General features: G+C 48.8%; 9 protein-coding genes across 9 annotated transcripts; 3 read left to right on the top strand and 6 right to left on the bottom strand.

The window, feature by feature from the left end:
• Window positions 1-520: 520 nt before the first annotated feature.
• H6S33_009719 (uncharacterized protein) lies at window positions 521-1,825 on the top strand (the record flags this gene model as incomplete). The annotated part of the gene is made up of 3 exons (XM_044841145.1): window positions 521-1,093; window positions 1,149-1,589; window positions 1,646-1,825. The coding sequence occupies 3 exons, from the start codon at window positions 521-523 to the stop codon at window positions 1,823-1,825; spliced, it is 1,194 nt and encodes a 397-aa protein (XP_044698534.1).
• Window positions 1,826-2,086: 261 nt separating this feature from the next.
• On the top strand, window positions 2,087-4,568 carry H6S33_009718 (uncharacterized protein; the record flags this gene model as incomplete). The annotated part of the gene is made up of 2 exons (XM_044841144.1): window positions 2,087-2,662; window positions 2,733-4,568. 2 exons carry the CDS (start codon window positions 2,087-2,089, stop codon window positions 4,566-4,568), a joined length of 2,412 nt encoding a protein of 803 aa, XP_044698533.1.
• A 458-nt stretch (window positions 4,569-5,026) lies between these two features.
• On the bottom strand, window positions 5,027-5,494 carry H6S33_009717 (uncharacterized protein; the record flags this gene model as incomplete). The annotated part of the gene is made up of 1 exon (XM_044841143.1): window positions 5,027-5,494. The coding sequence occupies one exon, from the start codon at window positions 5,492-5,494 to the stop codon at window positions 5,027-5,029; it is 468 nt and encodes a 155-aa protein (XP_044698532.1).
• Window positions 5,495-7,632: 2,138 nt separating this feature from the next.
• H6S33_009716 (uncharacterized protein) lies at window positions 7,633-9,320 on the bottom strand (the record flags this gene model as incomplete). The annotated part of the gene is made up of 7 exons (XM_044841142.1): window positions 7,633-8,169; window positions 8,232-8,523; window positions 8,573-8,604; window positions 8,670-8,715; window positions 8,780-8,954; window positions 9,017-9,118; window positions 9,197-9,320. The coding sequence occupies 7 exons, from the start codon at window positions 9,318-9,320 to the stop codon at window positions 7,633-7,635; spliced, it is 1,308 nt and encodes a 435-aa protein (XP_044698531.1).
• A 693-nt stretch (window positions 9,321-10,013) lies between these two features.
• On the bottom strand, window positions 10,014-11,438 carry H6S33_009715 (uncharacterized protein; the record flags this gene model as incomplete). Its single annotated transcript, XM_044841140.1, has 3 exons — window positions 10,014-11,145; window positions 11,196-11,220; window positions 11,303-11,438. 3 exons carry the CDS (start codon window positions 11,436-11,438, stop codon window positions 10,014-10,016), a joined length of 1,293 nt encoding a protein of 430 aa, XP_044698530.1.
• Window positions 11,439-12,631: 1,193 nt separating this feature from the next.
• H6S33_009714 (uncharacterized protein) lies at window positions 12,632-14,578 on the top strand (the record flags this gene model as incomplete). The annotated part of the gene is made up of 6 exons (XM_044841139.1): window positions 12,632-12,779; window positions 12,850-12,858; window positions 12,974-13,085; window positions 13,150-13,699; window positions 13,748-14,297; window positions 14,349-14,578. The coding sequence occupies 6 exons, from the start codon at window positions 12,632-12,634 to the stop codon at window positions 14,576-14,578; spliced, it is 1,599 nt and encodes a 532-aa protein (XP_044698529.1).
• Window positions 14,579-15,243: 665 nt separating this feature from the next.
• On the bottom strand, window positions 15,244-16,384 carry H6S33_009713 (uncharacterized protein; the record flags this gene model as incomplete). The annotated part of the gene is made up of 2 exons (XM_044841138.1): window positions 15,244-15,883; window positions 15,960-16,384. 2 exons carry the CDS (start codon window positions 16,382-16,384, stop codon window positions 15,244-15,246), a joined length of 1,065 nt encoding a protein of 354 aa, XP_044698528.1.
• A 3,008-nt stretch (window positions 16,385-19,392) lies between these two features.
• Window positions 19,393-22,888, bottom strand: H6S33_009712 (uncharacterized protein; the record flags this gene model as incomplete). Its single annotated transcript, XM_044841137.1, has 4 exons — window positions 19,393-20,114; window positions 20,304-20,549; window positions 21,094-21,740; window positions 21,951-22,888. 4 exons carry the CDS (start codon window positions 22,886-22,888, stop codon window positions 19,393-19,395), a joined length of 2,553 nt encoding a protein of 850 aa, XP_044698527.1.
• Window positions 22,889-25,312: 2,424 nt separating this feature from the next.
• H6S33_009711 (uncharacterized protein) lies at window positions 25,313-26,553 on the bottom strand (the record flags this gene model as incomplete). The annotated part of the gene is made up of 2 exons (XM_044841136.1): window positions 25,313-25,963; window positions 26,098-26,553. The coding sequence occupies 2 exons, from the start codon at window positions 26,551-26,553 to the stop codon at window positions 25,313-25,315; spliced, it is 1,107 nt and encodes a 368-aa protein (XP_044698526.1).
• Window positions 26,554-27,251: the final 698 nt, after the last annotated feature.

Below are 27,251 nucleotides of genomic sequence, written 5' to 3'. Positions count from 1 at the left end.
GGTTGCGGGGAGCACCTTGTGGATTGTTGGGATGAAGCTAGGTATGTAGGACAAGTCAATGCTTCATCTCATCACGGGGTAAGGGAATTTCTCGGCGACAAATTTTCATCATCTGCTCTAGACTATTAGATTTCACGAGAGGATTCTTTAAAGGATGATATTCTACTCTACCAGTGCAGTGACCACTCTGAATGGAGGTCTTTCACTTTATTCCCAGCACTGCCTAATTGTAGAGGGAACTTGAAATAAGGGATAAAATCAAAAATGAAAATCGATCCTATCAGCAAGGATGTCCGGAGATGTAGATGTCCTGCAGACCAGGACTTACGAGCACGCGACTAAAACGAATGGCGAATTCGTCATTCACCTTTCCCGTGGTGCGATAGGTGAATTTGGTATAAAAAGGGCGTGCCCACCTACGTCGTGCCCGATTTTGAGAATTCTCGGGTTCACAGGACTGTCTGTTAATCTGGGCTTCAAAACTTGTTCTTATTATCCTTTCCATTCAACTATCTTCACAATGGCACCAGGTGTGGTTGATTCCTCCAACGGCTTTAGTGTGGCCTCTGTCACCAAGTCTCTCAACGAGATTGCCTCCACCAAGCAAGCGCCTCGCTTTACGCCCGGATATACCAAAGTCGAAGATGTAGAGGATTATGAGCATGAAGACCTCAAGCCTTCGTTCCCAGACGTCGCATGGCCTCCGCTAGAAGAGGTTCCATACAGTGACAAGGGACTTCTCGGCGACCCGGAATATAAAGACCTTCTCGCTGCGGCCACCGATTGTTTTGACTACACCCCGAAAATTGGGACGGAAATCCACGGCGTGCAGCTTAAGGACTTGAACGATGCACAGAAAAACGATCTTGCTCGTTTGATTGCGTTTAGAGGCGTTGTCTTCTTCCGTGACCAGAAGGATTTCACCGTTGATGATCAGTTGGCTCTTGGGAGATACTTTGGTACTCTGCATAAGCATGCGACTACCGCCATGCCCAAGAGGGCTGGACTCGAGGAGGTCCACGTGGTATACACTGATGCAAAGAGTCTTGATCAGAGAGCGCTTTTTGCGCCATCCTATCTCTGGCATTCTGATGTTCGTAATCGTTTTCCCCGTAAAAAAGAAAGATGCATTAACACATCCTTTCCAGGTAACCTATGAGATCCAGCCTCCGTCATACACTTCTCTCAAACTTCTCAATGGGCCCCCAAGAGGCGGCGGAGGTGACACCCTCTGGTCATCCCAATATGCTGCCTACGACTGCCTCTCTGCGTCTATGCAGAAGTATCTGGAGGGCCTCACAGCGCTGCACTCGGCCGAGGAGCAGGCTGTTGGCTCTCGCGCTGCTGGCAGACCTGTTCGCCGTGAGCCTGTCATCACTGAGCACCCGCTTATCCGTACACACCCTGTCACTGGCTGGAAGAGCTTGTTCGTGAACCCGGGTTTTGTCAAGCAAATCGTTGGCGTTCCAAAGATGGAGAGCGACATGATCTTAGACTACCTTAACAACATCGTTGTTGCGACCCAGGAGCTGCATGCTAGATTTAGATGGGAGGCTGACAGCGTTGCCATTTGGGATAACCGTTCTTGCGTACGTTGTATCCATTACTGAAATCAATATCTGTGACATCCCTAATATTGTGTTAGAACCACTCTGCCTCTTACGGATTTGCTCCCCACATGCGCCATGCGGTTCGTGTAACCCCTCACGGTGAACGTCCCGTTTTCGACCCCAATGGGAAGTCCCAAGAGGAGGAGTTGAACGCTGCCGCGGGCAGGCCGCAGGTCAACAAGAATGGTGCGAGACAGTCAAACTACAATGACTAAGTGCCAGAGATATAATTTAAATCTCGTTTTTTTCTTCGTTTCTCTTTTTGTCTCATGTTGGGTGCATCAGCGGGAGCGGTCTTTAAAATTTTAAGCAGCGGTTTTTGTTTATAATAGGAATTGAAGTTTTGTTTAAAAAAGGCTTATTTGGTGCCCCGGTGGCTTTTATACTTTTTATACAACAATATGTCATCATACATACATGACTAGGATAACTTTAATAGATGTGTCTTCATCCTCTCTTACTTTACCTTCTCGACAATGGCAGACCAATCTTTACTATCATACACTCGCCATTACCTCGCTCGAGATTATCTTCTGGGCCCGTTGCCCAAAGAACTTTGTCGTCTTAACCCTATCGACCCAATCACCGATATCCGTGAACCCTTCACTTTCTCACTTAGCGATGATCTTGACGATGTACCGCTAGACATTGATCAGCGAGAGAAACTCATACTCGATCACGAAACCGCAGTTTACCTCTCTTCTATTATAAGAGCCCCTGACGAAGGCCAAAATCTTCTCTTAGAAGATTTCAGATGGTCTGCCAAGATCCGTATCGAAGAGCCATCAGTACCAGAGCAAGAAAGAAAACGGGCACATAGAGTCAGTGAGGATGTCTTGAGTTTTAAGCACTACCCAATAGACAGCGGCGGAGACTCAGGGATTGAATGGGAAAGGGATGTGAGATACCAGGTGCTGGATTATGTGCGAGGCATTGAAGCGGAGAAGATGGTCCTTGGAACTGAGGTTCTGGAGTTCCTTCAGAGTATTCATAGGCCTGAGAAACCGCCTTTTACTACGGACATGATCCAACAGGAATTGGCGTACTGCAAGGTCCGCCTTATCTTCTATTTAATTTAGTCTAGTCTAGTAGTGATACTAATGTCATATACCCAGCTTATAGCCAACAAATTCACGTCTCATGACCCCGCCACTTCTTCCCATATCACCCATCATCACCCCTTCACCTATAAAGCTCTCCTCGACCTTAGACCTCAAACCAATTGACGGCGGTGAAACTGCACTCCTAATCGCCGACCTCGCCGCACCATTTATAGCCGCGGACTCACTCCTCGACTCACCTTGTTCAGAGCCCCCCTCTAGCTTCCTCCAGACAACACCACCGATGGAGTCTCCAATTAGGAAGCTCCCACGCACAGAAACGCTACTCGTAGAAGCTCTCATTACACCCCCCGCATCCACGGTTAAGAAAGTCCGCTTTGCAGATCTGCCGCTGCCGCCGCGAATAAGCACACCACCGGGGGAGGCGTTAGAGGATTCCCTGGATATGGAGATACTATCACGCGTGAGCCAGGAACTTGCACAGGAACAACTACAGGAGGCCGACTCCACGCTTAGGGTGAATGTTCCGTTTGTTAACCTCACGTTGCCAGTGCTGCCGTGGGATAAGGCAGGTGATGGACTAGAAAGATTAAGGGATCTTAAAACCTGGGCAGGTATTGCAGCAAGGAAATGGGGTGGAGCGGCAGGCATGGGGGTGGATCTCTCATGGCGGCCCTTTGCAAGGAGTGCTGTCAAGGTTCCAACTGAGGATTTAGGGAGTGGGGAGGTTGTAGATGAGGTTAGAATAATACCGGGTGATATAGAAGTCATAGAGAGTGGACTCGTAGAGGGCTTGAGGACTATGGGGCTTGCAAAGCATGAAGATAGGGAATATGAATTGGAGGCGGGGGTTTTCGCGGTGAAAACGGATATGGAGACTTTGCTGAAGAACAAGAAGCGGAAGGCGTCCAAGGTTCAGAAACTGACACAGTCTACAGCAACTAGTAAAAATGGAGTTGGGACTATAAGGAAACTGGATGGGGAAGCGCCACTATTTGCTAACCCTTTAGATACGTTCATGGCACTGCGCTCGCGAGTTTCAAAGAAGCCTAAATTATCCTCTGAAGAAGTACCGCGAACGATCGCGGTACAAGCAGCCCAGGAGCAAGAAAAGATTCCAGCAAGAAATATAGCCCCATCTGCTCCAATAACTGAAGCTCCTGCCTTCCCTCGGCCTCAGATTCACCTCCCATCATCTCCTGGTGTTTTCATCGCCTCGACTACTCTTCTTTCTCAAAGGCGTCTTTTCCGCCTAATACTTGATCTCTACCCTACTGCAACCGTCATAGAACGGGACTTCACGGTTCCCATCATTGACCATTTTGCTGGCATTCCGTCTTCTCATAAAGACTCGGCAGAAGCGGACTTGATACTTTCCACATTCTGCGGCCTCATATTTACAAGCCTACAGAAGATCCGACAGGCTCCAATGCCGGGACAGGCTCTGAACACAACCAGACAACGTGTACTAGATGTTTCTCTGCTATATGAGCGGCTATTTGTGATAGTGCTTGGTACTATACATGGGAGAAGCGACTCAGAAACTATCGCAGGCTTCGTTGGCTTTGCGGCTGGTCTACGGGCAGGCGTGAATATACGAGTCTTGAAAGAAGACGATGATGTAGTTGCGAGATGGGTAGTATCATTGATGATAAAGGAGGGCGATGAAGGCAAACTATTGGAGGATGAAACACTATGGGAAAGGTTTTTGAGAAAGGCCGGATTTAATGCATTTGCTGCACAGGTTGTATTGAGACATTGCAGAGATGGCGGGCTAAGGGCGTTCTTATGTATGAGCAGTGATGAGAAACGGATGGCTTTCAGCGGGATTGTAGGTGAGAGAGTGATGGAGAGGGTGCTGGAGAGGCTTGAGGGTGAGTGGGATACTAATACGTAGGATCGAGACCTATATGTATGTTGGTCAAGCTCTTCTTTCTTTTTCACATATAGGTGTGATGGCAAGATCCATTTAGCTCCGAAAAGGCATAAGAAATATGATAATTAATGGCTCGAGGGTTATATTTCACTTTCCCTCTATTATATTGAAGTAATCATACTCTCATCCCTAAGGAATATAAAGCACGTGTATGGGTTGCACTTTATGTTAGGCATATAATCACCCAACGCGGTTACTTCCACTGTGCATATGGGCGGGAAAATATCAGAATAAACTGTAAATTTGATTGTTGGCGTTCTAGAACCAGCACAAGCTTAATCTTCCTCTCTTATTCATTTTCTGACTACCATCACTCCAACAATTTTTTAAATCTCTGCCGTACATTCGATCGACTATGGCTCTAACATAGATCTTCTGGATATGAAGTTCTGTGGTTCTCGCTGGCTCAAATTATCAAGTTAAGCTCGGCGATCAATGTCCATAACATCCGTCCTCTCCAATTCCTTCAGAACCGTTTCAAGCTCCACCAACTCAACCCTAACAGCCGCCAGATCACACTCCAAATCATCCAACCCCCTATACGCACGCTGTATCTTGTTCGCGGTCCCACTTTCTATCCTCTCTGCTTCCTTCCAAAGATGATATCTGTTATTAGCCTGCTCAAAAATACGGGCCTCCCCTTCTCCAAAAGGATCAGTCATAGTACTGGTACCGGTTATACGCATTCTGTCTGCTATACGGAATGTTGCCTCGCTGTGTTGGATATTCAGGTTATTGGCCTGCTGCTGATACTCTAGATACATGCAGTATCGGGTTAGGTCATCGTAAGATGCCTCCAAATCCTCTATTTTCTGGTGTAACTCTTTCATTCGGAGCTGGATGTAGTACTGGTGCTTTGCGGATCGAAGTTCAGTAGGTTTTGACATGTTTGTAATGTTGGTATTGGTAGAAGTTAATTGTGTTATGGTAACTCATATAAAGTGGCGTAGATAGAGTATTTATGCAGATTTACATGTCTTTCAATGTGGAGGCTTTGAACGTTGAAGTAGTAGCGTGTATCAAGAACTTCACAACACTTTTAAATTTTCAAGTACTCGAGCTCAGTACGTACACGCTTGAAATCTATATAAAGTGAAGTGATACTGAGTCTCGACACACTTGAATCCACAAATTACCTGTGAGAATTATCAAGAAAAAATCCATCGCAAATAAGTACTTGGTACTTGTATGGCTAGCTAATTATAGGATTTCCGGGACTGTACTTACAATTAAGTTGGATTAGTACAGTCAACTGCAGTCAAAGTCTTGTTTTTTTGTCGCTTATTCGGAACTACAAAAGAAATTATTTTTATCCCCAAGGTTCAACTACATGCATGTGCTATGTACATGATGTACATATTAAACCCTAACTACAGCAACTAAAAAAACCTACCTACAAATCAAAACATTATCTACATGTATGAAAGAAAATCCATAAAAAGCGAAAGAAACCCTAACCCCCACCGAATGCCCTAACTGTACTCTCGCCGGCTGCAAAATTGAAATGGGGAAACCGGAAGAAGAGCGTACTTTTGGGGGTAGTCCCGGCTGGCGGCTATGGAGATTAATACAGGTGGAGAGGAAACTGCATATTGTAGCAATTCCGGACCTACCAAGACCAGAATAGTAATTCTAGCGGCTACCAAAATAAGCCAGTACTTCATATTCGACACTTTGGTTCGAAATTATGCGAGGAGGGATTAAACAGCTCCGGGTATGTCGTGAAAAAAAACGTAGTTGACTCCAATATTATAAACTTCACTATCTTTGCAAATCAGAATTCAGAGGAGAATCATAGTTGTACTTATACTTTGCTCTTTTGAGGCCTTATCCAATGCGGAGAGGGAATAAAAGAGAACATGCCTCTCACCCCGAAGCAAACAGCCTTCATCACTCGTGAAAGCTATTATATACGTGCCTTAAAAGTTGGAAATTTACAAAGCTAGATGCCGACAATTATATAGCCACATACATGTAAGTAATGTGTCTAGATATTCATAGGCCAGGGAGACTAATTTTAAACTTTTCGGGTCAAGTGTCGTGCGCGTGATTTATAGTCGAGAAAGGAACTTTAAGCTTATTTCACTGACGAGGTCGATCGCTCGTTGTACGTGTGTTCTCATAAAGCGGATAACTAAATTCGGGTTGTGCAGCTATGCGCTTTTTACACTGAGCAATCAATCATAGAATATCACTCGGCCCGAGGATAATCCGGTGTTGAGATGGAACGAGACCCTGAAGGCGACAAATGATAAAATGACTTATTTATGTAATAGAGAACCTATCTATATGACTCATTATAAACACCGATCTAAAAGGACAAAGTGTTGACATGATATGTTTGGAGTTATCATAAATGATAAACCCGGCCTTATATAATTAATGTAACACTACATGTACATGTTAGTATGGAATTTTTTGTTACCTCAACTACATGTACGTGAGCAACGGTATGTACATATAACTAGTTATATCCAAAGTATGTTACTGGTGGTTTATATCTGCGGAACATGCTCCGGAACTTAGTTTGGACACGGTCTCGCTATAAGTTGAAGGTACTGGCCACGGGCCATGGATGGTTTCACCCAGTGAGGGCCTAGTGAGTACAATTATATGTGATATCGCTGAGCTCAGGTCTTAATAGAGTTATTACTAATGGCACCATACTATTCTAATCTCTGTGAAAGTATAGGCGAAAAAAATTAATTCGAGGTATTTTGCTAAACGAGAGTTAACAATCACGTGGTACACTAATCTCGCGCCAGACCACCAAAGGTGCTTAGGATTGGGTCGGTGGGTGGGAGTTAAGGCTAGGGGGTGTGTACCCAGGAATCGACCAATTAACGGGGAATCCGAGCGTTTGAATTTATCGAGACTAGTAGTACACACTGTTATGCCATGAAGTTTGTGGATGCATGGAAATTCTGTTTATGATCATCTCAAACGTTACTAGACATGTGAAACTAACCAAAGAAATCTAGAATCCCGTAAAGGAAGAAAAAAGAACATGAATAAAACTAGTACACTACTCAAATCCCTCCATTGCCTTTGAATATTTGTCTCTGCAGGCATCCTTACTCAAATCCTCGTTATCACATACGGTTTGAAACATCCACAAGCCTTGCCACTTTCTCTCGGCCTTAACCGGGAACTGCTCTGCATACTTCTCGACCGCATGGACACACGCATGCGCAAAGCGACCACAGAAAAGAAGATCATTGTGATTATTGCAGTTCTTCTGGGTGAGGACACAAATCTCGATTCCCATTGTCTCTTTACTCATAGGCTTAGCCTCGGGAGCGGAGGAGGCGACTGGGGCAGTGGTTCGGCGGGTATGCTTATTGACATTGCGGTTTTGAGGAGTACCTTCTCCATCGGAGCTGAGAGAAAGGCTGCGTTTGGCAGGGGGAAAGGATCCATGGCATGCTGTTCCAGAACCACATTGCCTACACTGCTCCTGTGCTTTTGTGCAGTAATTCTCAAATTGGGTGCAGCCTTTGTGACCAGTTGGTGGAGCGGTGTTGTAGCAATCATTCACTTGTTTCCAACAGTTTCCACAAGACTATTTAATGATTAGCTGATGTCTTTAAAACTGGTCTTGACTGAAGAGAGAGATCAACGTACTTCCCAACAAGATCCCTCGTCTTTATACTCAGGCAAATCAGCTGAACACCAATCTGCGTTACTGACTCGGCAGGCTGGGTTTTGCTGTTGAAATGCTTGGGGGATCCTTGAACCGCCACCAGCGTTGGTTACCACATATGGTGCTGGGCCTGGAATAGAATAAGATGTGGGCTTCATGTTGTTCCAGTAGTCGAAGTGGACCCCCGGGTGATTTGCATCAGTATGGCCAGGGATAGAGACTCCCTGAGGACGTGCATTACCGCCGGTGGAGTAAACCCTAGCTTGGACACATCTAAACCATGGTTAGTAGAGTTAAAATAAGATGAGATTGGTGAACTTACCCAATGTACCACTGAGCACCACCAATGTTTTGCTAATAAGAAGACCTCCGTTAGTCTAGATAATTAATTTGGGATATAGGTATATACATGTACTTACAGCTTGGTGCAAAGCAAGATGTTCAGCACGGATAAGATAAAGACCACTGTTTGATGATTAGCAAGGGATTTTAAACCTGGATACGGTGATAGTCATCATAGAGAACTTACCCAGCAAGATCCTTTGGAATGGTGACAGTCATCTTTCCACCAGAGGCTCTCAATCTCTCGGTACAAAACACACCATCTCTGAATCCATCATGCCAAATCTTGAACCAACCAGGGCCATTTGCCGGCGCCTGATCAGTAAAAGAATTTACACTCTTCATGTAAACAGCACACGGACCTAGTGATGTTAATAAAGAAAATTCGAAAAGAAGCTTTGGGAAATAGGAAAAATGTACAAACCTTGATGAGAATCAGCAATCGGTGCATTTTGAGATCCATCCGGCCAGGTGCGCCACTGTAAAGTCACAGATCGCCCTGCATCAATGGAAACAGCCTTTCTGACTGATTTCAAGCCACCGACATTACATGTCATGTCAGTGGACTGGACATTGACAACCGGGTCGGTGTTTGGTGGGATACGCATGGAATTCCCATCACCTTGGTCGACTCCCCCAATGATGATGTTGGTGAGCATGTGGTGAGCATTGGTGCTGCTCATCAATCCCAAGAAACCGAGAACTTGAAGAAAGGTGGAGAAATGCATTTTTAAAATTTCTCAATGTGATCGATATCACAATTGTGGATGGAGAATGGATTGAACTGTGAAGAACAAAATATGGTTAAGGAATGTACTTGTCGATGTTGGTCAACAACAAAAGACTAAGAGAAAATAGTGTGATGAGGATTACAGAAAGAGATGGAATAATGGAGGCGGGGTAGCTAAGTATTTATTCCCGAGAGAATAGCGGATGGATGACATAGAAAGTATGGCAGGCCCAAGACTTTCCCTTCACCTCAGGCTAGGGAGCCCTTCTTCAAACTATGAGCCTCACTCTCGCTTAGCAGAAACGTTATACATTATATATTTGATGGACGAACAGATAGAACCTCCTGTTTCACGGTGTAAATGCAGTGCCCCACTTTTGATGCAGGCACCCGTCTGCTCGTGATGCCTGCAATCTTGGTGCGGGGACATGAGTTTATTGTCGTGTGATGAACAAAGGAAAGCAGTAATTATCGCGGGGACGGGATGGCTACAGTCTAGTATGCAGCTGTTCGGGAAATATACATCCTGTCAGTGGTTCGCATGGTGTCGAGTGACACAGTATGATGCAGGTCCCATATAAAAACTAAATTTGCATCATGCATGCTCGCTCACCGTTATAATAGATCTTGAGATAATTGAGATAGTATTACAAGTATTCGAAACAGAGAAGAAGGTTGGCATTGTACTCGACTATATACATGCGCCTACTATGTCTTCAGTACCTTTTTGACCAATAGCCACTCCGATTGTTTCATCCTTTTCCTTATCGTATGTGTCGGCAGTGTTATGCTCCTTATCGCCTATATCCTCTTGATCATGACTCAGGGGCGATAGTGCCCAAATCTTTAGACTATTGTCCCAACTATTCCCCTCTTTCCTCTCTCCCTCATCCTCTTCGAGGGCCTCTGGCTTTCTCGAGCCCGAGCAGGTTGCCAAAACTGCTCCTCCAGGATGCACTACTGTGCTACTCACCACATCATTATGTGCCTGCCATTCGCAGTTCGCATTACCGATCTGTGAATCCTCTCTACTATGCCCTGCCTCCCAGATTCTTACTTTTCCATCGATTCCCCCGCCTACCACTTCACCACGCAAGGCATACGCCACATCAATTCCCACCCTCTGATTGGTTCCTGCTCGCCTACCTCTAAAACTCTCGACCTTTTCTCCAGCAACCCTAATATCATACACGGAAATTACCTCGCTTTTCCTCTCTGCAATATAAAGATACCTTTCACACTGGCTCCATACCAACTGTGTGACTCCTGCACCATCACTCTCGCCCAATCCAAATACACCAATTGTCTCTCCCGTTCCCTCTGCTGAATATAAACCTACCTGTCTTCCGAATGTTCCAGCCGCTAAGACACCGGTCCCATCAGAGCTTCCGGGACATACTGCCAGGGCAGATATGATACCCTTCATTGTGTGTGCAGTCTGAACACTCCTTCTGGTAGGTATTGTCTTCAATGCAACCACTGGCCCCTCTCCATTGCGATGGATATCAAAGAACGATATCTGCGATGTGGTCCCTGCAATGAACCGATTCGGGTTCGACGGAGCAAAAAGAAGTGATGCTGGGGTGTGATATTTCTCCGTCATTGGATCGATCAGGGGATAGCTTGCACGGGTGGTAGGTGTAAGCATATCATAGAGTTGTATTGGGTGATCGCGTGAAGATGCGATGAAACAGCACGTAGACGGTGTGGATAGCTGCATATATGGATATATAGCCGCCGCATATACAGGCTCTGCGGTGCGAAGTGAAGAGAATGGCTCGAGGTGTTTAGGGGATGCTGATGGCTCAAGGAGGTCCGCAGGACTAATTGGGCTGTTAGTAAGATTACTGCAAATAAGAGGGGACTAGCATACACTATCCATGTCCGCAGCTCATTATCTTCACTAGAAGTAAGTATACATGTACCATCCGGAGACCTCTTGAATAGTTAGTCTCTACAGTTACTAGCTAGCCAGCGGACCCGTGCTATACCATTGCGCGCTCTTGAACAGATTACTCTCCCTCCCGCCTCCTACTGCGCCTTGCCTCCCTCCAGTCCGGCAGTTGTAGGTTCCTCCAGTTGAGGCGACAAGTTTTGGCGGCGTTAATAAAGACATTTTGGTGCTACGATGTTTGCTACTAATGTAACTTGGTATTTGTTGACGTTGGTAGTAGAGGGGACTAGTGCGATTGTGAGGCTCAAAAGCTTATCTATTGGCTACCGCTGTACTAAACTGCATGCGGTTCTAGATAGGGTGACTTCCTAAAAGCCACTGCTTGGCGTACACGTGTAGGTAGTAGGTACATGTAGGTACATGTAGCTACGAAGTTTTAATCGGAGTATTTCTCTCAGTTCAATGCATTATTATTATATTGCTGTGGGTGGAGGAGTTTCGGGGATTTGATAGGGAACTTGAAGTATGTACCTACATGTACTGTGCTACTTATACATGTAGTATGTAGATACCTGTGCTGATCGGTACATACATAATTTAGGGATGATATTAGTTTACTTACTCTATGTCTGTCTGAACTTATCTACGTGGTCTATCACCCCAACCTGCATGCTAATATGTACCTACATGTGGTCACATACCCGTAGATGCTCCAGATGTACCCTACAACGGGTACTAAACCGTACGAGTATTTCTCCGTTTTCAATGGCCATTATTAGAAAATATTTGTCCCAATAGATAAACTACATAGCTGCGATAGATCTCCGGCGGTATCTTCCCGGTAAAGTGTCCGAGTAGAACGGCAAAGTGCAACCCTAGCCCCAGATTAAGAAGGTCCCATAAACGCGCAGGTGGTATGAGGTATGTAGCTACTAGGATCTAACCCCAGATCTCCCCTCCCGATAAGAGACCGGTTTAACAAGTTGATATTCGTGACGATATCAGCCCCTCATTCGACTTTCGACTTCTGAAATGATAGCCTGTTCCCGAGCCTAAGCCGGGACGAAGCGCGAGCACACTCCCATAGTAACCCCCACACCGTATTACGTTACCCAGTATATATATTGCGCCATCTCAAAAAATGCCCACTGTATCTCTCTTCAGACCGTTGTGGTGTGAATTGTTGTATTGGAAGACCCCGGGGTTGTTTATTTTATTCTTCCCTTTCAAATTATTTGAGTCCTTCCTACGGTTTCCGAAAGTTGGGTTCGGAGACGTTTCCAGATCTGGTGGGTTTCAGTATTGGTGAACTGGTCTTTTGATGATTAGATCGCGACACGACGTCTCCTTTCTAACGAAACTCTCAACTCCTCAATCTTACTTGAGTGGCGTCGTTTCAATTCACGTAAAGATTCATGATGAGTCCAGACAGTGAAAAGGCAATGGAGGGACAAGAAGTGGTGGGAGACACGAAGGTTGTATCCGAAACAGGGTCAGGGCATGGTGATTCCCACGGATCGCCGCTACACCGGAAGTTAAAGTCGAGGCATTTGCAGATGATTGGTAAAGTGTTCCAATGTTTTTGGGTTATTATGACTGTCGCGTAACTATACTAATCATTATTTTGTTACAGCTATCGGGGGTATGTAACTCATGCTTTTCAATACCTCAAATAAGATATGATGTATAGCATCGAATCCTAGAACCGGGTAGCATGCACTTGTAATTTAGGAATTAAATTATTGACACCTATCAAGGAATCATCGGACCAGGCCTTCTCGTGGGCTCCGGAAATGCGCTCCATCTTGCAGGTCCCGCTGGAATTTTAATTTCCTTTGCCCTCGTCGGTTTAATCGTCTTTTTTGTAATGCATGTACTCTCCCTATATTTGGTTATCATTATTCAGTTTCACTACTAACATCAAGCTGCACAGGCAATCACTCGGCGAGCTCGCAACACTCATTCCCGTAACCGGCTCCTTTGTCGAATACGCTGAACGCTTCGTCGATGACTCTCTCGCATTTGCCCTCGGATGGGGATATTGGTATCTCTGGGTTACTGTTCTTGCTAATGAATATAATGCGATTTCTCTTGTCGTGATGTACTGGTCTGACGTCGTTCCACAATGGGCGTGGATCCTAATGTTTTGGGTGCTATTTTTATCTTTATCTATGCTAGGGGTTTTGGCATACGGGGAGGTGGAGTTTTGGTTAAGTCTGATTAAAGTTATCTCGATAACGATATTCTTTATTGTTGCAATCGTGATATCGGCCGGTGGAATTGGGCCGCAGAAGATTGGGTTCAAATATTGGAACGACCCGGGAGCCTTTGCGGATGGAATAAATGGTGTTGCAAGGACCTTCGTCATTGCCGGTACACTATATGCCGGTACGGAGATGGTGGGTATCACGGCGGGAGAGGCCGGAAATCCAGGGAGGGCCGTTCCAAGAGCCATCAAGCAGGTTTTTTGGAGGATCTTGATCGTGAGTCAACCGCAGGAGCTGCTTGAATAATTACTAAAGATATGATAGTTTTACGTGGGGATGATGTTCTTTATTGGCATTTTAATGCCTTATGATGACCCCCGCCTTCTATCATCTACCTCCCGTACCGCCCGCTCGCCTCTCACTATTGCCCTTGATAGTGCTGGAATTCACGTCGGCGCTCATCTCATTAATGCGCTTATCGTCATCTCTGTAATCTCCGCAGGGAACTCATCGCTTTATGTCGCCTCTAGAACCATTTTATTCATGGCCAGCACCGGAAAAGCACCTAAAATCTTCTCCAAAGTTGATAAACGTGGCGTTCCCTGGGCAGCACTTTTGTTATCGAATCTTGGGGCCTGCATATCATTTTTATCACTCTCCGGGAGCGCTGGTGAGCTCTATGAGGCTCTTATAACGCTTAGTGGGTTGTCGACATTTATGGTCTGGGCGACGATTATGTTTGTGCATATCCGCTTCCGACGGGCGATGGCGGCGCAAGGGCAAAGCATTGAAGCACTGCCATTTCAAGCCGCTTGGTACCCGTATGGTGCTTACGCTGCGTTGGGGGCCAACATTTTCTTAATATTTTTCCAGGGTTTGTATTCCTCTTTCTGGTTCGCGAAGTTAAGCTAATGGCGGATGTTAGGGTATACTGCATTCTTGAACCCATTCAGCGCCAAAGATTTTGTAATAAACTACATTCTCCTACCAGTGTCAGTGCTTTTTTTTGTTGTGTACAAGTTCTGGAATAAGACCAAGTGGGTGCGGTTGGAGGATATGGATCTGTACACTGGGAGAAGAGCGGATGATACGGTAGTCCTCGAAGGAGTAGAGGTACCGTGGTGGACTAAGGCAAGAAGATCCTTAGTCGGATAATATGGTATAGGTCTTGGATATGTGCTTTTATCATTGTTGTTTCGGCGTTGAGTATGTTTTTGTTTTGCTGGAATTAGAGATTCGAACTAGCTTGTACAAGGATTAGAGTACTGTTTTTGATTTTAGTTCGGCAGTTTGGGGATATTGTATATACCAAACGAAGAAAATTTCTATCGTTCGGATTTGCATCGTGTTTCCCGAGTGACGGTATATGGTTCGTTACACTGATTTATGCGTCTTCGATTGTTGAGTAAAATTTCAAGACGGATAATTAATGATTGGCACAAGTTGAGACAGAAGTAGATTACAGCCAGTCTCGTTCTACCATTCAACTATGACTATCGCCTATGCTACTTTCAAAACAAAAAGCCAGATGTATTGCAGTCTTGAGAAATAACAGGGCCTGATCAGCCTAACCTAACCCTAACCCTTAGTTTCATCTTTCTGAATCGTTATTCTCATAGATTATCACTCGCGGGGAAACCCTATTCGCCCTGACCTGTGCCATTCTGAATTTTGACTCAGGTCAATTTGATGCTTGTGAAGAACTATAATTTATGCATAGATGAGGAATTCTAAATTTTCGTTTTACAATCGTGCTGGTACTTGTACTATGTAATTACAAGACATTGACCAGAAATTTCCTCCTCCTCATATATATTTACTTATTTGTTTTCGACGGGGGCCGTAGTCTCCGCCTGCTGTTGGTTGTCCTTCTCCTTGTCATCCGACGCGCAGGACTCAGGTTCAGCACCACCTCTGCCTGACTTCCCAGACCCTTCACCACCTACGGCAATCTCAAACTTCCCCTCCTCCCTGGTATTCTTCAGCGCATTATGAACCGAGCACGCCACCTCCTCGCCCACCACCAACATCCCAACCATATAGCGGTAGACCTTGAAGAACTCACACGCCTGGCCGAACTCGGCGATGTCATACTTGAACGACGAAAGGACATGCTGGTCAATGCGGTCCTGGCACTGCTTGAAGAGCGACTTGACACCAAAAACGTCCACGCTGTGGCGGCTGGTTTTAGTTGAGGTAAAGTAGACCACGCTGCCCTGGAGGCACAGTACGTAGCTACGGTATTCGGTCTCGTAGGGGAAGCGCTTGAAGTAGTCTTCGGCGTAGACGAGCATGTGCTTGTGGCAGATCCCGAGGGCGCTGGCGGTGTCGGAGGTGGGGACCACGACGAGGAGGAGGAGCGGGAGGTGCGTGGGGGTGCGGCCGCTGCAGTAGGTGATGGCGCCGTTGGGGGCGTCTGGGGGTGATTGTGGCGTGGAGTGGTCGGCTTGTAGAGATTGCCTTGAGGGGGGAGGTATTAGCCCGGTTTTTATTTATATATGTAGCAATAATTGAAGGATTCAGAGCGGATGCTTACGTCTCGGTCGACATCCGAAGCTGCAGGATATCCTGGGGCTGCCCAGCAATGTCGCGGAATACCTGGTGCGTATACTTCTGCACCAACCCGAGCATGTCCGCTGCCAGAGGCGGGACATCTATCAAGTCGATGACCTTGAAGAATATGCTGTCATGGATGACACGCCTGTAGCAGACGTTTGCAAGCGCGTACCCAAGGTTAACCCTAGACCGTCTCCCTTCCCAGCGCAGCTGCAGGAACTTTGTGTGGATTGTAGAAGGGAAAGGGAAGAACCCTGGTGTCTGCGGCGGGAGAGGTTGGTACAGGGGCTGGGAGGAGGTGTGCTTGAAGATCTCTTCGCATTGTTCGGGGGTGAGGAGATCATCATCGGGGGAGCAGATGATGAAGGGTGACTGTGAGACGTGGTCGACAGTGTGGGGAGACATTGGGATGGGCGAGGTTGGGTGGTTTGAGATGAATTTCACGTAAAGGGGGATATGGTGATGGTGTATGAGGATGTGTTGATGGATTTTTTGTACAGGTTGAAAGTATACAGATTGTGGAGTTCTGATGGAGCTTTCTTTCGGGAGTGCTTGAGCTATCTGTGGGCCAAGGTTGGGTGGAGTCAGCCGGGCAAGCTGTAGTAAACCCTCGACAGCCCAGGGACGCCCTACGTCCACTATAAGAAGAATGGTTCCGATGAGGATGGTTTTAGATATACATGTAATGACCGAAAGATGTAAGTGATCTCTGCCATACGAATGATTGATTGGTTGATTTATTCATAAGAACATCTGCCATGCAAATGGTTATGTTCCACACTGTTGGTGAAAAAAAACTAAAAAAAAAAACTTATTTCTTTATCCACTGTCCGTAGAAAGTAGAGCAGAGATACAAACATGTAAGTAGGAAGTCCTACATGAGCCCCCCAGGGCTCAAGTATGGGAAGAGCACGCCACCAGATAGAATTTTCCCTTCTTTTGCGCGAGTAGAGAGAAGCAAAATCGTAGCTGGAACGTTACATTTATCTCCATGTACAGCGGTGGGTAATAAGTGATGGAACGCCCCGAGACACAGTGATACCTGTTTTAGGTAAAACGCCACCAACATACGGTGTTTGCAGGTATAACTGTACCTCAGGGCGTTCCATCACTTATTACCTACCGCTGTACTTAAGGAGCTACATAATAACCAATGATTCAAACGGTGCAATTAATTGAACCGTCTTTTTGCGAGTGATAGGTTGTGAAGTAGGAACCCTGGTTTATGTGCCTCGGCAAATACAATACAGGGCAAGATTTTTTTTTTCTTTTTTTGTTTAATTCATTAATTGTTAATACAGGGCAAGAGTGAACTACACGTATGGTGCATACATGTATAATCACTCGTCCGTCTTTCATCAATTGTAGGCTGCTGCCTCCTAGTACTTTCTAGACAAAATCTAGGTCTTGCATCATATCTCCCGAGTGACGGTATATGATTCATAAATACTATTTTAGCTCTGTTGAGCAGGGCGCGAATTTATAAGAGACGGAAGAGAATCGAATTGTGTGGTTGAATTAAAGTATCAACGAGAGAAGAAGGAATAAGCTCCTTTTATAACAACAAAGTCGTGATAAACACGTATCATCAAGACAACCAAACTCGTTGTCTTGACACAGTACTAATAACAGATAGCAAAGATTGTAAAAACCAACAAGCTCTACTTGTAGGGCGCCGTTATACGTTAGTACATGTAGTTACAGTTATGTGTACAATAGAGGTTAAGGATGTCGCGGTATCAGTATGACGCTAATTAGGGAAAGCTAGTAGAGTATTTAAAGAGGTTCCCTCCGAACCTCCCAATAAAATCATCACCTACGATACTTCTATCGAAATACCTCCTACACTACGTACTCTACTGGAGCTGTGATAGGCCAAGAAAGAACCTAACTCCCGTAACTTCTTATTCGGGCCAATATATTAACCATAATCTTTAATTAGATGCATTCAGGATCAAAATTGGATTAAACCATGCTCAACATCTCCAGGCCTTTCCCAGATTCCAGGCCGGTCAGGTCTCAAGGTTACATATACCCAAGCCACATACGCCTGCCCTTATGGCCATCCATTACCACGAATAAACGAATAGACCAACCACATACAAACCACCTTGTACCAATTTTAACGAAGTCTATACTTTACACCCAAAGTGCAACATCCCCATCCTCGCCAATCCCTACCATTTCCCGGCCATCCCTCCGCACACTCTACGACTCCATACACAGAGGTACCTGTAATTGCCCTCTTAAATAACCACAAACCCAAAATACACCGAACTCCCGTCACTAAACCCCCACCCCCACTCTCCATCTCATCACATCATACCCGCCCGCCCACCGATCACCATTCCCTCCCTCCCTCCCTCCCACTCAGCCCTACTACTACATGCCACTAGCTCGCCCTACCTTAGGCTACCTGCCCTGCCCTCCCCTGTCCCCTCCCACCCGCGCATCTTGGCAGCCCTCCGTCCACGCGTCCACACAAAAACAAAAACCCCCCCAACCAAACCAAACCAAACTCCCTACATACGCCAAAAAAAAAATTTCGTTCCAAATTCCCCAACCCGGCCGATAACCCCGCACGCGCGCAGGAAAAAAAAAAACATCCTCCCACGGCAAAACGAACTTCGGGGTTTTTTTTTTTGCGGAAAGGGACAAGAGTGAGAACCCATGTCGGAGAACGATCTGATAAGGAAATTCCAGTCCGAAGAATCATTTCCCCCCCTCGTCGCCTTTCCCATCCCATCCGGCGGCACCCCCGAGATGACCGGTCAACCAACAACAACTACTACAATTAATGCTAGGGAGTTCGCGATGACATTTTCTTTCCGTGGCTACTAACTCTACATGTTCAATTTTTTTTCACGACACAGGGACAGGTTGGCTGGTTGACTGATTGGCTGGCTGACTTGACTTTACACAAAACTGCTCTTAAACACACAACACACACACAGAAAAAAAGAGAAAATAAAATAAAAAAAAACGAACACCAAAAACCCCGTGCGTGCCCATACAAGCATCCACAAAACCAACCAACCAACCAACCGAACCGAACCGACCGTCCTCTGAGATGAGTATGAATGTCTTCTTTTCCCCCTCAAATGAATAAAATAGAAAAGGTTCCGGAAAAGAGAAAAAAAGAGGTTTACGGAAAAGCAAAGCCTTTGAAAGCGAAGCCAAACAAGCAAACAAACAAAACCTTCTTCAACGGCGCAATAGAAGCCGAAGTAGAAAGTAGAAAGTGAAGAAGTAGAGAAAAAAACGACAATGAATCCCTAGAAACATACATATCGAGAGAAGAGAAACATAAAAAGAGTAATATAAAGAACAAAAGGAGGCGGGAAAAACACAGTATACTCCATACAAGTCCCAAGATACCTCCCCACCCTCATATCTCCTTTCTTCTCCTTTCTTTACACCAACACCGCCGTGGCATTCCCGGCGTTATCGTCATTGCCGATGACGCCATTGATCATCTTCTCTCCGCCTCCGAGCTTCTGGAGCTCTCGTTCGCAGCCCTCGAGTTCCTCCTTGATGCGCTTGCTCTCGCGCTCCAAGTCGTGGCGTCGCTGCAGGAGGATGGCTCTCCTCTGCTCGTCCGTCAGATCTGCCATTGTGCCTGCGCCGAGGGCGAGAAGGCTAGGTTCGATTGGCACGTCGCCCATGTTTAACTGGCTTCTTGGGTTGAGGATGGAGTTGATTGAGTGGAGTCGTTGGTCAGAGGTAAGGTTATCCGCCTCCGCAATAGACAGGCTTCTTTTTCGCTGGTTATGGGGGGGCTGTGGGCTATCTGCGACGTTGTTGTTGTTGTTGTTATGGGGAGATAATGGGGCCAGCGATGATGAGGAGTCTTGGTGACTGTGGTGGTGAGTAGAGGAGGAAGAATTCATGGAGGGGGCGACGGGAGCTCCATTATTAACGTTTCCCGCCGTCCCTCCTCCTCCTCCTCCGCCGCCACCACCACCTCCTCCTCCACCTTCAGCTGCCGCTGCTGCTGGGCTCCGGAAACTCGTTGTAAAGTCGATTGGCGGCGGGAAATGCCTTGGCTGCTGCTGGCCAGGATGCGGGAGTTGTCTCGGGGCGTTCCCGCCAGAGTCCGTCATCTCCGTGTCATCGTCTGATCCGTTATTAAGGCCTACGATCGTTCGTTTCGTGTCAGTGCATTGAACCAACCGTACATTACATCTATATGCTACCCTTGGGATCTTAGGGCGGAGATGAAAGGGGGAAGGGGAGGGGGAGGGGGAGGGGGAGGGGGAGGGGGAGGAAGGGAAGGGGGAAAGTAGTGCGTAGTAAGAGTAGCCTACACATACACCCTACATACCTGTAAGTGTGTTTTGAGCCGGTGCTTGCTGTTGCTGCTGCTGCTGCTGTTGCGTATGGGCGTTATCAATCCCGACCAAACCCCCCCCCCCTCCTCCTCCCTGCTGCACGGGAGCTGCTGCTACTGCTACTGCTGGGCTGGAGGCAAAGTTTCCATTTGCAGGGGCCACTACCCGTTTCCGCCGTTTGATGATGCTCTTTTTCATGGCCTCGGGCCGATGGACGCCGTGGAGCTTGTGGTAGAGCCCTGTGGTAAAAAAAATCAGCGTCATGTTTTATTTTTTGGGGGCGAATTGCAAGCCAAATTGTCCCCCAGATTGAAATTTGGAAAAAAGAGAATCAGGAAAACTCCCGAGTGTCGTAATAGAGAAAAAAAGAAAAAAAGGAAAACCCCCAATGCAAATTAGTTTAGTGGGAGGGAGGGAGCGAGGGGTGTGTGGAGAAATCCCTCGGGCAAGGGCAATATAGAGATAGGATTGGTATATGGGTATTATGCATGGCATCCATGCATCAGGCCTGGGAGGGAGAGGGAGGGGGGCTTATCAATCATATCATATCAGATGATCGAAGGAAACAGGCATGACAGGGGATTGGGGGGGGGAGAGGGCGCTAGGCTACGGGGTCGGTCACACTACAGGATTCAAACACAATCGACAGGGTCTCGGCTAAACAGTCCCTCCCGACGACCATCGTACGATCTGATAAGGGAAAGCTCTCTCGCTCGGGGAACCTGATTGGACCACCACCACCACAACAACAACAACAACAATAACAATAATGGACTCACTCACCACAGGCATTGCAGATAGTATGACCGCTTTCGTCTCGGCGCCATAACGGCGTTATTGTTGTACCGCAGTTCTGGCAAGCTACCACCACTGTTGTATTATTCGACGGCGGTGAGCCCGTCCTGGCCGGCTGTTGCTGCTGCTGCTGCTGCTGTTGCTGCTGCTGTTGTATTGGTGCCTGCTGCTGCAGCTGCTGCTGAGGGGCCGGCGAAGGCGACGGAGCATTCGTCAGTGCCGGGTCCGTCGGGACACCTGCAGCGCCACCACCACCTCCACCAGCTCCTCCACCTCCGGCTCCCCCTCCTCCACACCCTCCCCCTCCTCCTGCCCCATTTGCCACGCCGACCGTGAACTGCGCAGCCTTGCTCACGCGGTTGTTGAACGCCGGGCAGCCATTGCAGCCCTCTGCCCCTCCCGTGCCGTTGCATCTGCCCCCGCCCGGACACGTCCCGGAGACGACGTGGTCGGCGGCGACGTAGGTGGCCCCGAGCGAGGACTGCACGTTGCCGACGGTGGAGCCGTGCGGCGGGCGCTTGAGGTTCGTGGGGCGGGCCTGGTTCCGCGCCTTCAGGTAGAGGCCGCAGGCGTTGCAGATTGTCTGGCCGTCGGGCGCGCGGCGCCAGAGCGGTGTACGTGTAGTGCGGCAATTACTGTAGGCAAAGAAAGAAGTAAAAAAAAAATAGTCAACCGAGTTAGTCAGGAAATCCCAAAAGTAGAGTAAGAAAAAAAAAAGTGCAAAACATGGAAAAAAGTGCAACAAAAAGTTTTCTGAGCAGTGAAGGGAGGGCGGGGTGGTGGTGGTGGTGGTGGTGGGGAGGGGGAATGATTGGGGGGGAGAGAATAGAGAGAAGCCCATCTACCTGCACGTCTGCCCACTCGCCGTACCCATCACAATCGTCGACGGCGCAGGACTATCCAGCGGCGTCTGCGGCTGCGACATTGGTGTGTGCGTCGGCGTAGCCGGGGGTGCTGCAGCACTTGCGGCCGCGGCGGCGACCGCTGCCACGGCGACAGGCTGTAATTGATGCTGCGGCTGCTGCTGCTGCTGCTGCTGCTGCTGCTGCTGCTGCTGCTTAGCGTGCTGTGTGTGCTGCTGGACCACCTGCTGCAACTGCTGCAGTTGCTGCCGCATCAGCCCCGTGTCCTCCTCCGAGGGCGTGGCGGCCGTCAGGGCCGGGTCCACTATGCTAGCTCCTCCTGCTCCTCCTGCTACCACTCCGCCGCCGCCGCTGCCACCGTTGCTGCTGCTGTTCCGGTCGTGGTCCTGCGCGGCGATGGCGGTGTGGGGGGTGTGCGCCGCGTGGTCGAGCGCGAGGGCGGATGGCGTCATAGCTTCGCGGGCGAGGGCTGCTGCTGCTATGGCGGGCTGTGGGGGATTTGGAGGTGTAGTGCTGGACGTAGCAGTGGGGGGTGTGGGTGTGGGTGTAGGGGCTGGTGGGTGGATGGGCACTGTTGTTGTTGTTGGTGGTGATGTTGTGGTAGTTGTAGTTGTAGTGGTGGATGTCAGTTGTGGTGGTGGTGGTGGTGGTGGTGGTGGTGGTGAGAGATGGCTCGTTGTGGTGGTTGTGGTTGTGGTTGCGGAAGGTGTTGGTGCAGTAATATTACCGCTGCCAGTGCTGCTGTTGCTTGTGGTGGTGGTCGGCGTCGTGGTATTAGTAGTTGTGCCGGCGGTGGTGGTGTTGCTGGCCGTGGTGGGCGTGGGCGTGGGCGTCGTCGAGGGGGCTGCAGCAGCACCAGATGCCATGGCTGAAGTCACTGAAAGAGACGAGAGCGATGCTGAGAGAAGCTTCCCCGGCATGGCGCGGGTTATATATATCGGGAAATATATATATACGAGGGGTTAATGGGCGGCGGTGATGGTGGATCGATGAGAGGAGGAGGGGGGTGTTCGATATAGTGAGTAAGTGGATCGATGGGGGGGATGGAAGTAAACCGATTTTTTATATATATCTCTTCTAGGAACAGGGACAAGACAAGACTAGCTTTTGGGGGGGGGGGGGGGGGGGGGGTGGTTGTAGGGAATATTATGAGTAGGAGGAGGAAGGGTGAAGAAAGATCAGGAAGAATAACTTTGAAATCTTTAAAAAGGGATCTCTTTCTCTCTCTCTCTGTCTCTCTGTCTGTCTGATTTCTCTCACGTCCAAGAAAGAAAGAAAGAAAAAACCGAACAGCTGTTTGAGGAAAGCAATTTGTAAGATATAGTTAAAAAAAAGAATAATAAAAAAGAATAAGCCCACCACGAACCACGAACCACCACCGCCGGCGCCGGGTTCTGACCGCGGGAATTGAATTAGGGAAAAAAACGAGTGCAAAAAATTAAAAGAAAAACACCCCCCCCCCCCCCCCTTTCACCCTACATAGGCCTAACAACCCCCCCCCCCCCCCGTTGTGGTCCACTCACGACACGCAGAATTGGAATTGTCAATCCGAATTGACCGCGACAGCTACGGGCCAGGGCCAGCTACAGCGATGGGGAAAATTATTGTAGAAGTATGGTAAGAGTCCTATTGGCCAGGGCAGCCACCTTAACCCTGTTTTTAGACCCCTGTTTCTACAATAATTTTCCCCATCGCTGTACAACAACCAGAGCTCTCTCACCCCTGGCCGGCTGTCTGTCTGTCTGTCTGGTTGGTTTCTACATAGGTACCTACTCTACCACTCACCTACATACGACGTCCGTCCACTTCAGATGGATGGAATAGATATGATAAGATTTTCAATATGCCTCTCTCTCTCCCCTACTCCTCCCCTCACTCAGTCTCTCGCCCCCGTTCCAAGAAAAGGACCCAAAGAAAAGAAAGAAAGGAAGACGGGTACCTAGCCTAGCCCCATCCATCCATACCCATACCCACATGCAATCCATACCCACATGCAATCCATACCACACTATCAGACAGAAACCCTCGCTCGCTCGCACCCCGGCACGCCCAAGAGGTCAAGTCAGCAGATCTCTGCGCGCGCTGATTGGACGCAGGACAACGTGTCTGTCACGGGGTTTTCCCGTCCGCCCGCTGTTCCCGGGTCCTGTCTGGGCAGGGCCAGGGCCAGGGGAGAGATAGATTTGTGGATGGATGTAGATAGATTATCTCTATCTGATCGATCCGATGCGATTGGATTAGATAGGAATCTTCTATATCATCCGAAAAAAGAAAAACAATCTACATACGCAACAGCGGTGAGGGAAAAGGAAGGCTTACCTAGGTATGAGGTATGTATGTAGGGGGGGGGGGGACTCGACCGGCCATGCAAACGGAACGCACGGGGAGGGTTGCAAGCGGAAGCGAGGTAGGTACAGTACAGTACAGTACAGTACAGACAGTGTGAGAATGAGAATGAGGCGGCGGGCAGCTTTTGTTTTTTTTGGTGATATGTAGAGTCAGGTCAGACTTGGATAATAATTCAGTGCAGACTATTGACAGTGAATCAGTCAATTGCAATACTCTACGTCTGTCTCTACGTACGTTCCTCCTACTCTACCCTCTACTCCACATCATGTATGTAGAGCGCAGATCAATTGCATCTCGTGAGCCCGCCCTCCCTCCCTCCCTCCCTCACCCATCAATTGCAGGCAGGTCCTCGGAGGAGAGAACGTACCCAGTGCTGGGAAATATCAACGAGTCTACTCTACAGTACGTACGGGTAGCAAAAGGAATTATATCCACCGTCCACTGAATCTGCACCATATCATCAACCACCGCAAGTGCACATCCTAACCGCTACCAGCGCTGTTCTACTCTACTCTACAGGATCTTCATGTGTCTGTCGTCGTATGTATATTCAATTCGTTCGTGAGCACCGCGCAAATCAACCGCCTCAACGTTACATACGCTATCTACCCCAGCTAATTAATCCGGCATTGTAATCCAGCAATCATCATCCACGCATGATCTTTTGCACGCAGGAAAATAAAAGAAAGAAAAAGGAATAAAAAGAATAAAAAGAAAGATAAAAAATAAAAAAGTTAAAGGTGTGGTGGATCCAATTCCCTTCCCATCCAATTCCCATCCCTTCAAACTCCCCCATTGCAGTCTCCCCTATTACCCATATGATCATTCGCCAATTGGCACCCCGTCCCAAACGAAAAAGCAAAAACCCAAATAAAAGCCAAACAACCACAACAGCGCAGCAAAAAAAAAAAAACCGAAGCCCCACAAAAAAAAAAGCAAAACCCCATCACCCCCTCACCTCACTAGAAGTACATAATGTTAGACCCAACGTTCCTTCAACACCAGGCATACTTCTCATTCAGCACCCACTCAACCTCCGCCTCCCCACTCCCCCCCTTCCCATACATCATCAGACTCGCAATGGAGTCGCTCTCCCTCTCGACGCCCACCACCCCGTCCACCACCGCCCCCGCCGCCCCCACCACGCTCTCCGCCGGATTCCACACCACAACCTTCCCCAACCCCCACCTCCCCGCCTCCTCCACCGCGGCGCTCAACAGCGCCATCAGGTCCTCGCGCCGGCCCTCCTCGGGCCCAAAGTCCACAACACGGAGCACATACAGCCGCGGTCCCGCAACGCTGAAGTCGCGGCCCCAGACCATCCAGCGGGTGCCAGAGGCTGTGATGCAGCCCTTGATCGCCGGCGCGCCGAGGTCGGGCCGCACGCAGGCGCCGATGAACTCCTCGCGGTTGTGGTGCCAGTCCATTGTGCCGTGGTCGGGCACGAAGGCGATGCGTGTCTTGGGGTGCCGGGTGGAGAGCGCGGTGCGCAGCGCGGCGGTGTCGAGCGCGCAGAGCGGCGCGATGTCGGCGTGGTAGAGGGGCTGCACGCGCGATGGGTGGATGCGCGGCGGGGCGGGGGTGCGCACGGGGAGCTCGATGTGCGAGGACTTGTGCGGGAGCCAGCCGAGCTTTGCGTAGAATTGCTATATATACTTTGATATCAGCTACCATTACCCCCATAGGCACAACATCACCACCACCACCACCACCACCAGGCTCGCCCGGGACGGGGAGAGAGAGAAAGAGAGAGAGAGAGGGGGGGGGGGGGGCATCATACCTTCCCAATATCCGAATACAGCACCGAGAAGCCCGCCCTCTGCCCATTATGCCTCTTCAGGCGCTCGCCCAGCATGGTCAGCATAACCTTCGCATATCCGTTCCCGCGGCACTCCGGGGGCGTGAAGACGCTGCCAATGCCGTAGGCCACGACCTCCTCCACGGGCACGCGCTTCTCGCCGTCGACGGGCGTGTGCGCGACGAGGGCCTTCTTCCGGATGGCCTCGCACGAGGCCAGGACGTGCGCGGGGTCCGCGGCGGCGTCGACGAGCACCCATTGCGTCATGCCGCCGTTGCGGGTCAGGGGCGTCGAGGCGATGTGGTCCTCGCGCGTCAGGTACTGGGACACGGTGAGGGCGCCGGCCCAGCAGGTGGAGTGCTGCGTGCGGATGTGGGTGAGCTCGGTGGGCGTGGGGTGCCGCAGGAGGTAGGTTGTTTGGGTGGTTGCGGTGGGCATGTTGGATGCTGCTTTTGGAGTGCTGGTGGGAGAGTGGAGGGGGGTGGATTGAGGTATGTGGGATCTATCTGTCTATGGGGGGGGGGGGGGGATGTGTAGGTAGGTGGGTGGGCAGGTAGGTAGGATTGTCGTGATATCTGTTGTAGGTGAGAGTCCCACTGGAAGCTTAAGCACGGGCAGTTGCGGGTTTGGGGGGTGGTTTATAGTTATGGTTATTTGGTAGGTAGAAAGCAGGTACACAGCTAGCTCATGGACAGACAGGGCAGGCAAGACAAAGAGGAAGGCCAGCAGAACAGCTCGACGAAGAGGCAGGGCCTTTTTAATTCCACGGGGAAGGAAGCTTAAGAAGAAGGAGGAGGAGGAGGAGGAGGAGGAGAGCAGAAGAAGCCAAGAAATAAGTCTCCGAGGGCAAGCAAGCAAGCAGGCAAGCAGGCAAGTAAGAGGAGTTAGAGTTAACGAGGCAAGACAAAAGCCCGCCCCAAGCAAGACGTAGCTGAGCCCAAAAGTAAACTTTACTCTCGAGGAAGTCCCCCCCCAGAACAACCCCCAGAACAACACACGGTTAACAACCCCCAAACCGGGAATCTGATAGATAGACGATAGATGGATATAGATACACCTTCCCATGTCTCTCACGCACTCCCACCTCCCTCCCCAATCCGCTCCCTCCCATTTGCACTCCCTCCCTCCCTCCCACA

Source organism: Morchella sextelata, assembly GCF_020137385.1.
Source record: "Morchella sextelata strain SCLS chromosome Unknown scls_3, whole genome shotgun sequence".
In the NCBI taxonomy this organism is placed as follows: domain Eukaryota; kingdom Fungi; phylum Ascomycota; class Pezizomycetes; order Pezizales; family Morchellaceae; genus Morchella; species Morchella sextelata.
This window is presented reverse-complemented; position numbering and strand designations above follow the sequence as displayed.